This window comes from Lepidothrix coronata, unplaced genomic scaffold (assembly GCF_001604755.1).
Source record: "Lepidothrix coronata isolate B3197 unplaced genomic scaffold, Lepidothrix_coronata-1.0 Scaffold42, whole genome shotgun sequence".
Lineage (NCBI taxonomy): Eukaryota > Metazoa > Chordata > Aves > Passeriformes > Pipridae > Lepidothrix > Lepidothrix coronata.
The window spans coordinates 727501-737047 of record NW_016690222.1 but is presented as its reverse complement, the minus strand read 5'-3'; the positions used below and the strand labels follow the sequence as shown (position 1 = coordinate 737047).

At 42.4% G+C, this 9547-nt stretch overlaps 1 protein-coding gene across 1 annotated transcript in view; it reads right to left on the bottom strand.

Annotated features, from left to right (window-relative positions):
• Positions 1–7392, bottom strand: part of SFT2D1 (SFT2 domain containing 1) — a 19763-nt gene extending 12371 nt beyond the window's left edge. Inside the window, exons 1-2 of the mRNA XM_017813753.1 lie at positions 7253–7392; positions 860–946 (exon numbers count right to left, since the gene is read on the bottom strand). Coding sequence (XP_017669242.1) covers positions 860–946; positions 7253–7315 — 150 coding nt within the window. The 5' untranslated portion in view covers positions 7316–7392. The remainder of the gene's footprint in view (positions 1–859; positions 947–7252) is intronic.
• Between the last annotated feature and the right edge of the window lie 2155 nt (positions 7393–9547).

Sequence of the window (9547 nt, the reverse complement as noted above, 5' to 3'; positions counted from 1 at the left end):
GGGGGGGGGAGAATGTCAGGCAGAGGGAGTCAACCAAACCTAAAAAAGGGTTATTCCCATCCAATCTTGAGCTCCCTCCCTAGAACTTGCTCCCTTTCCAACAGAAGTATCTAGCTAGAGATGTCACTGTACTTGGCATAGATATCAATATGGAGAATACCACTCTCTATTTCCTTTATTGATCTGATTACTATTTAAATAAAACCTCTCACAGGTAAGAGCAGTTGTTTTTTCACCGGCTTCTGGGACTTCTCATGCAGCTGAAAACTTCCAGCAGATTTTGATTAACCGAAACAATTAACAGATCTCAACTTTTAACTGCAGGCTTGAGACTCCTGCCAGCCCCTCAAGTTCACGAATGAATAAATGATTTGCCGACTCTAATAACACCAGGAATGCAGCAGGTTTTTCAAATGTCAATTAGTATCACAGTCATCACCTATTGATTTGTTAAGTGTGATAAGTTACACTTGTCGTTTCTTCATCCTTTGAAAACCTTTCAAGTTTAACCTCTTTTCCCCTTTTATTGAAGAGAATAAAAATAAGATGGGTGCACACCCCTAGTACACCACTTACAAATCTACATTTTGTCAGTCTTCAAACCATTTAGTAAGAAAATCTATTCTGCTACAATAATAATGCTCTCTGCTGTGAGTGGAAGAAAACTCGTCAAAATCGTAATTCAGAGAGCAACAGCCCTACATGCCAATAATACATTTAACGTCCAGTTAAATTTGTGGATACAAAGTTTAGAATACAGAATAAAGCAAACACAGAATCACATATAAAGTGTGAATATGAATGAGGCTCTACTGTAGAACAGTAATAAAGCACAGGGAAAAAAACACTCTTTACTTACAAGAAAAGAGCACACAATGCCAGCAACAAAGCATATGGCAAACCATCTGACTCGAGTACCAAAGCTGAGCGTTGAGGCATCAAGGACCTTAATAGGAAGACAGGAAAAAAAGAGGATATTACAAACCCAGTTTTGAACAATCTAAAGGAAATTTTTCCTTTACCGCTGAAGTTCTTAATTTCAAACAAAATATTTTTTTAGCCAGAAACAATCATTTTACCTTGCTGAACAGTCACTTGCATATTAATTCTTTCATATTACAAAATTTTATTAACAGTCTGGAAATATATTTCCAAAACAAACAAAAAGGACAAAACCCATGAAGGTATATCCTGGCATTCACACAATACAACTCCACTTTCAAACACTTTCTTTTACCATTCAAGTGAAAATTATCACAACTGTACCAAAGCAAAAGAATGGATGAACCTTCTAGCAATTTGCAGTGGAATATATCTATTTGTGCAGCATTGTAGGTTCCTATAAACATTACTACCTTTTCCTGTTAGTAGAGAGGATCCCTTGTACATACTATTACCAGTATCCACAGCAAGCATTATGACTCAGCTTCAGTTACTGTTCCTTACAGGGTAAAGGTGTAGGCAGATTAACACACAGCTTGTCTCATCAGACAGCTAACCTGCTGAAAGAGATTATTTTACTTCCTCCTTCTGCAGTGACTCCAGAACCTGTAAGACCCCCCTAATGAGCTGAACTAGCTGACAAAACTCACAATGTGGGAAGAGGACTAGTGTGTCTTCTATTCTGATGACTTAGTCCTAATGAGCCAAATCAGCTCTACAAGCTGTCAGAAAAGCCACAGGGCTGATGTAAAGAGACATGGCCACAGAGCTGGCAGAACAGTCCCCTTCAGCAGCAGCGACTTGTTAGATATGCTCAGATCATCTTCCCCACCCATGCTGTAAGAACAATGTATTTCAGCTTATTCCAGGTCACTACAATTAAATATACTTCCTATTCTAAACTGGCCTATTAAGTGAAGCATTGCTTCAGCTTACATGAGATGATTATAAAAAGCCAACTTTCCTGTTTGTTCAGATGACACAAACAAACTTGCCCTCTTGTTATCTAGTCTACAAATATTTTAATCAAGTCTTATTAAGCAAATATACAAGTTAGGCCTTCCCCAGCCAATGAGTATGATGTTTCTCCTACTCTCTGGAGAAATTTCTCTTTCATGCAGTGGCAAGTCAACCAATGAAATTTGGTTACTACTTAGAACAATGTCACATCTGTACAAATGAAGAATCCATATCTAGTTTAATAAAAATATGCTACACGCAAGCACACGTATATGTGCTGGGATGAATCATCATCTGAGGGTATGTCAACAAGGAATAGCTTGGACTATTTTCTTTATAAACTTTTATAAAAAAATCAGCCACCTTACTTAATAAAATTAAATACTTTGAATATTTATTTAAGAAGGGGGAGAAGAGTAGTAAAAATAATCTTTTACACTGGCTTACTGTCTGAGCAGACACAGAGCTGGGATACCCTATTGTTCGGAGTTTGGTTTCCTCTTTTCTGTGTTCAGCAGTTAAGACAGAACTTCCCAGAGGTCAAAAGACGTAGCTTACCTTGTTAGGTCCAACACTTTATCCTTATGCACGCATTAAAGAAACAGACAAAAACAGTAACTAAAAGATGGTTTAGTATTTGAAATCATATTTGATAGTCACAGTCCTGAATGCCTACACATGTTCAAAGTGTAGGAAGAGCTGGTAGGACATAGCTGAAGATATCCACTTCAATCACAGTTTTAGTTACACCTATTAATCACAAGCACGCACACACATACACACACACAACAAAAGAGTAAAAATCCTTTCCATCCCTGCTCAGAAATGAATAGTGGATAGGCCAAGACTATCAGTAAACCCAACACACACTTTCCAGATTGCCTAGAAAACATGGAAAGGATGAAGATAAATCATTTATTCAGGTGTATCAGGCAGATTGCTGCCACTTACTAATATTCTACTTCTCATCTTAATATCTATGGTGCTGCTGAAATGACTAACAGGAAATTTCATTCTTCATATAAATTTGTGAACAGCTTTATCTTCATCTAAATCCCTAACAGTTATAAGTTGAAAAAAATACAAACACGAGAAACAAGAGAACCACACAAGGGCTTGAAGCAAACAATGCCGCAAGATTTAAAACATGATTTTAAAACTAGTTCCATACATTTTATGGATTTCTTAAAAATTTAGATTGACAATACATGCACATGAACTACAGGAAGATGGGCTGTGGCATGAGGGCTGCCAGAGCACCACAACATAGCATTCTCTGTAATAATAAATTAATTGGCATTAAAATGAAGGCTGATCCTCCAACCATTCCCGATGCCATCACCATTTATGTTGTGAAGCTGAACCTAGATAATGCAGTGTTTGAAACTCTGAAACTTGAGATCTGGTAATGCATTTTCTTAGTCCCTGATACCTAAGAGTATCTCTTAGAGGAGTCTGAGGGCATACTTCATTGCAGTCTACAGCTTCCTCATGAGGGGAAGAGGAGGGGCAGGCACTGATCTCCCCTCTGTGGTGACCAGTGACAAGACCCGAGTGAATGGCCTGAAGTTGTGTCAGGGGAGATTTAGTCTGGATATTAGGAAAAGGTTCTTCATCCAGAGGGTGGCTGGACACTGGAACAGGCTCCCCAGGGAAGTGATCAGGGCACCAAGCCTGACAGAATTCAAGATGTGTTTGGACAATACTCTCAGACACATGGTGTGATTCTTGGGGATGCCCTGTGCAGGGCCAGGAGTTGGACTCAATGATCCTTGTGGGTCTCTTCTAACTCAGGAAATTCTATGATTAATACTTTTTAGGTTTCATGGAAGCAGTGGAACTCATTATCTTTTCAGGATGCCTGTTCCACCCCTATAGGGAAGTACCTTGCTGCAAAAGGTGAGTAACAGCTACACAGTTCAACTACATAAACCACAGACATCAGCTTGTGCTAAAATGCCAGGCTATAATCTGTAAAAGTTGAGGACCTGTCACAGCATGTGTCTGTTCTGCCACACGTGCTGCAGAAGCAGTAACGAGGGACCATGAGACACTCTGAAGTAACAGCTTAGTTTCTCAGAAACTATGAAACGGAACCCTACAAATAAGTAGGAAATAAGCAGGAAACAACGCAAGGGTGATTAGGATTTTTTTGTGTGTCTGACATAAACCATACAGCTAATTCCAGATTTCGGATAAAAAGAGTTGGCATTGCAGTCTATGATATTTGCATTAGCAGAAGCTTTTACTTAAAGGACCAAAAAAATTGCCAGGCAAGTTCCACATCTGGGGAAAGATTCATATGGAGAACTAGACAGTAATGGTGGCAAGGGAATTCCTGTAAGACACACCTCTCTTGCTGTACTGCTTAGCAGCTTGTTTCTAAGAAGATAAAGAAAAATGAAACTGAAATCAGAAATGGAAATCCTTAGTTTTCTGTAGCTAAACTTTTACTGCCAATCTCCTGTGCAAGAGCAAGGATTTTTATTCACAGGGTATTTCAAGCTAATATTGTATCAAAGAAATGATACAATCCAGAAATTAAGAGGAAACTTAAGTGGAAACTGGAATCTGTAACGGAGACTTCCTGAATCATAAGGAACAGTCTTGCAGTAGTTGGATAGACAAGCTGCAAGTGACGGTTAACACCATCTTTGCTGAACAGTTTGCAACGGACACACAATAAAGGACATTAATAATAATCTGCAAGGCTGCCTTTAATCAAAAATATTTCCTGTGGTTCTGAACCTAAGCTCCCCCCAAATATTAATGATCTTATAAAAGTTTTCCACGTGGGCAAATCGAAAAGCAGAAACATTTTATTTTACAAGTTTTAAGAAATATTCTAGAAGTTAGCAATTACATCTTTTCTTGATGGTAAATTTAAGAACATGCAAGCAGTGGAGAAAATTCAAACAAATGTCAAGTAAATTTGCAGAATTGGGTTTCTAACCAATAACTTAAAAATATTTAAAGAGATATTTTCATCTTTCCCTAAAAGACTTCTTTATACGTATTTATGTCATCACTAGAGAGTAAAATATAAGAAATGTAAATATCTGGTCTATTCCTCTTTGCTGAAATCTCACTGAATGCTTTAAGCTGCTGTCAGCTGACATGAAACTTAGCCAATGTGTCACATGGACTGATTTTATTTTAGTTTTGGTATTGATAAAACTAAAAAGCATAATGCTGCCCTGACAATATCATTACACTGGCATACTTACAATTCATTATTGAGCTTTTTGATAATGGATTCCTTTAGTTCATTTTTTATAATGTATTTAGAGTAATGGATCTAATTGCAGCAAGAAACAAGTTGGTTTAGAAAGTACAGAACAACTTCAGTGAATCGTAACACAGTTGTTTCGTTATATATGTCTACTTAGCAGGAATTACTACTGACTTCAAGGTAATGGTTCTGTAAAAATCAAGGAGAAAAACACGGATATCTGTAGATATGAACCATATGATAGCTATTACATAACTGTCAGCTATTGACATTACCTGACATCAGGGGGCCATTGTTTTTAACCAAACACGTGACGCAGTTCCAGAAAGATCATTACAACGGTTGAAGATTTTACACACAAAATGCATAATCTTATACTTTCTTTCACAACTTTACCTCTTAAAAAGTATTCTTCTCTTCATGGGTGCATTAGAACTTTTCTGTTCTAATACACACACTTTAAAAATAATCAGCACCATTCAGCTATAGCTTTAGTGAACGTCACGTATGAATTTCCTCACTAAAAAAAGGCTTGATTTCCAGTGTTCTACAAATACGTCGCTACTTTGAGAGTAACCTACAGATGAGAAATTGCCTGACCTAAGCACTTGATATTTTTTTTCTTCAGTGGGTATTAATTTATTTTAAAGATCTTTCTGGTTCATCTCAGCATGCAGCTCCTTTGCACTGTGCCAAAGACACATTTATATGTTTTCTTCTATCATGTACTGGATAGGCTTTAAATATAGGCACACTTTTATTATTTAAAGTCTTCTCTGGCTATAACAATATCATTACGTGCAATAGTGAAATCATATATAGTTTAATTACTGACATTTAACTAGTAACACACTATTAGCTCAGTTCTCTCCTCAGGATATACACTTCAAATATAAAAAGTATTAGAGATGTAGGCATTTATCTGTTGATCATCGCTTTAAACATCACAGCATCAAGTAAAGGAAACCTCTGTGTCACTATCATGTGCCTCATGTGAAATGTGCCTAGTGATGGCAGATTAATTCTCTTGGAACTGAACTGAGATTAATGGAAATGTAAGTCTTTATTTGATAATCTTGAGACAAAATCAGAAGGTGAAGAATCCTTCCCAAATGCTGGGAGCCAGTTCTGGTGTGAAAGCGCAGATTCTGCACTGCTTCCAGAATTAGCTGTGGACAAAATTTAGCTGCTTTATTGTTGCAAAGAGGCCAAGTTCTTAAACCTCGAAGATCAGCAGCAATTCAGTGCAAAACCAAATGAAACATGTCAGCAGCAAGCTGCTAGGACTAATGTTATACCAGCTATGCTCAGGCTGTTTGTTAGTTGCAGTCAGACACAGGCTGCTCTACATTCCAGCTTCCTCCACTGCGCTCCAGCACCCTGCAGCAACCAGTATCAAGATATTCCTTGATGTGGGGCACTTTGACCTGCAGTCACACCGATTAAGAGGGAGCTGATAGAATAAATGGTTCTTTGTAAGTATGCTCAGTTTTGCTTCAGCCTAGAGATTAATTCTCAGGAATGTATGGTGTTCAAGTGCAGTAAAACTGAAACAAAGAGATAAGAAAGATAGTGGGAAGGAAATACAAAAATTAAGTTGTACTCGAGGAGCATGACAAAAAAAGTAACTTCAGCACAATATACACAAAACTATCTTTGTCTAAAGAAAATCTTTCTTTGCTTTTGCAAATTCAAAGGCACAAGGAAATTGAGAAGCAATTTACACAGAATCATAGAACTGGTCAGGTTGGAAGGGACTACAGTGGGCGGCCATTTGGTCCAAACCCCATGCTTAAGCAGGGTCGCCTTAGAGCACAAGCAAACCTTTCTTTAGAAAGAAAACCTGTTGTCTGACTGATCAAGTACCAAGGCCAGGCAGTAGGAAGACCACACATGACACAAGGAGACCCTGCTACCCCAAAGCAAGGGCAGCAAATAAATTAAATGACAAATAAAACCAAATGACCCCAAGCCACCAACAGAGCAAAAAGCTTCACACAACAAGAATATGCCAAAACTCATACACCGGACAGTGTCTGGTGCCCATAACCCTCGTCCCTGGGCGCACGCAGCAAACTTCGGGGAGGAGGAGGGAGGACAGGCCCTCCCGCGCGGTACCTGCGCCGTCAGTCCCTGCTCCTCGTCGTCCTGCCCGGCCAGCACCCGCCGCAGCTTCTCCATGCTGGCCCTCCCTCCGGCCGGGCCGCGCCGGGCCGCGCCGGGGAACGGAACGGGACGGGACGGGACGGGACGGGACGGGACGGGACGGGACGGGACGGGACAGGACGGGAGCCGCTCCACCGCCGGGCCCCGGCCCAGCCTGGAAGTGACGCGCCCCCCGAGGCCGTGGCTCGGGCCGCGCCTGCGCGCTGGGGCGGTGGCCCTGCGGTGGGGGGGTCCCGGCGCCTCTGGCGGGCGCCCTCGTGGGGCAGACATGGGAGACGGCCGGCGCCGGGTGGGCGCCTGTGCAGTCCTCGCTAGAGCCGATGGGGAGGAAGAAGGGATTTTTTTCAGCCTGTCATCTCTGCCCGCGGAATCGGTGTGCTCAGTGTGCACGGCAGCGCGATTTGCATGAGCGCGGTGGTGCGAGCTGATGGTTAAATAAAGCCCTGTGGACAGATATATAGGACACAGCACCGTGGGTGTTCGGGGCCCCGGTAGGACCGCGTTAGGGTACCTCATGTTCAGGAGGAACTTCGTGTGCATCAGTTTTTCTGCCCGTTGCGTCGTGTCCTGGCGGTCGGCGGCACCACTGCAAATAACCTGGCTCCATCCATCGTCCAGATTGCCCAGAGAGGTTGTAGAGGCAAACGGCCTCACCCCTCCTTGAATTAGAGGCACCTGTGACATCCTGCACACCGCCTGTGAGCAAGCCAGGTGCTTTTCCAGCTAGGAATGAGTAGGGCAAAAACAGGATTAAGTGTAAATGCCTTCTTCCAGAGATTTCCAGTGTGGCGCTGTGTAGGCTCTTAACCTCTGCCCCTGGAGGAAGGGATATGGCAGAGGCCATCATGCTGCCCTGTGTCTTGGCTTTGCTTGCTCATTCTGAGCAACACTTCAACCTCCACCCCCTGTGCTCAAGCACGATCATTCCACATAAGTCTTCCCTGTCCTGCTCTGTTCAGACACTGCCCCTGAATGCCCTCTAGGGCCATTCCTGCATGTGTCTCTGCTGTGTGACCAGCTCTCAGATGAGCACTGCAGCCTTGGCCTGAGTGCTTTACAAGGGGAATGAGGCTGGTGGCTGGGGAAAAAGGATGGAGGGGTGTGCCCTGCCTGCTGCAGTGAGAGCAGGCAGCAGCGTGGGGTGGGGCAGAAGAGGAAGATGAGTGATAAGGGCTGTGTAACCTGCTGCTATGTGAATGAAACTTGATAAAAGCCAGGGCAGCAGAGCCCCTAATGAGGCTCTTCAGGACAGAAACCTTCCCCTCCCACCCTACCTCCCCTCCCCACACACACTTAGGAAGTTTCCCATCTGCCTTTTAACCCTGACTTTTAGGTGAAACACTTGAACACAAACTGTACATTTCCAGCCTGATGACAGGCCATTGGCATCTCAGGAAGCTTTAGGTTAAGGCCAAAATTCGTAGTAGGAGAAACACTTGCAGACATGGCTGTGTAAAAATAGCCACATAACAGCCAAATGTCACTCTCCTGAGCTGGCCAGCATTGCTCTTACCTTTGTGAGGACCTGAGCAGAGAGGACTGTGTGTAAGGGAACAACATGACTATGACCTTCCAAGACAGGGAGGAAAAATGTAAGAAGGAATTGTGGTATAGGGGGCGGTGGGATGTGTGTGCAAAAATCATCTTTCTGGTACCTGGCATGCCCAGTGGTCCCAGGGAGAGGCCCAGCTAGTTCCTCTGTTCCATAGAAATGTTGTGGGCTCATGCTTCCACTGGAAATGGTGGCATACCAACAAACCTGTCAGAGCATGGCAGTCTCTTCCCCACCTCCTCCCAAGTGACACACAACCTGCAGCTGAAATCTTTGGGATCCCCCCTAAAACTAAAAGTGTGCAAGCCCTTCTGTACCCCCATAGCTTTCCCACAAAGCTCTGACTCCAGTGATTGCTTAGCTGACTGCTTGAGATGCCACGTTTGATCTTCAAGGCGGTGATACATGGCCTTTTCATGGATGGTGGCATGTGAAGGGGAGACAGGGAGCAGGAAAGAGTGCTGTCTTGAAAGATTGCTACCTGCCTTCAGTTTTCAATATACCCTCACAACCTGTGAGGTTTCCAAAGTATTTGTATGTAGATTCCACCAGGAGATTGGTTCAAGACCTTCATAACCGGGGCACATCTCCTGTGCTACCTCCATCAAGCAGTTGGGTTTTTCAAAATCATAGCTGCCATCTTCAAGCTTTGTAATTAATTTCTTTTACTAAATTTAACTAGATACAGCCAAAAA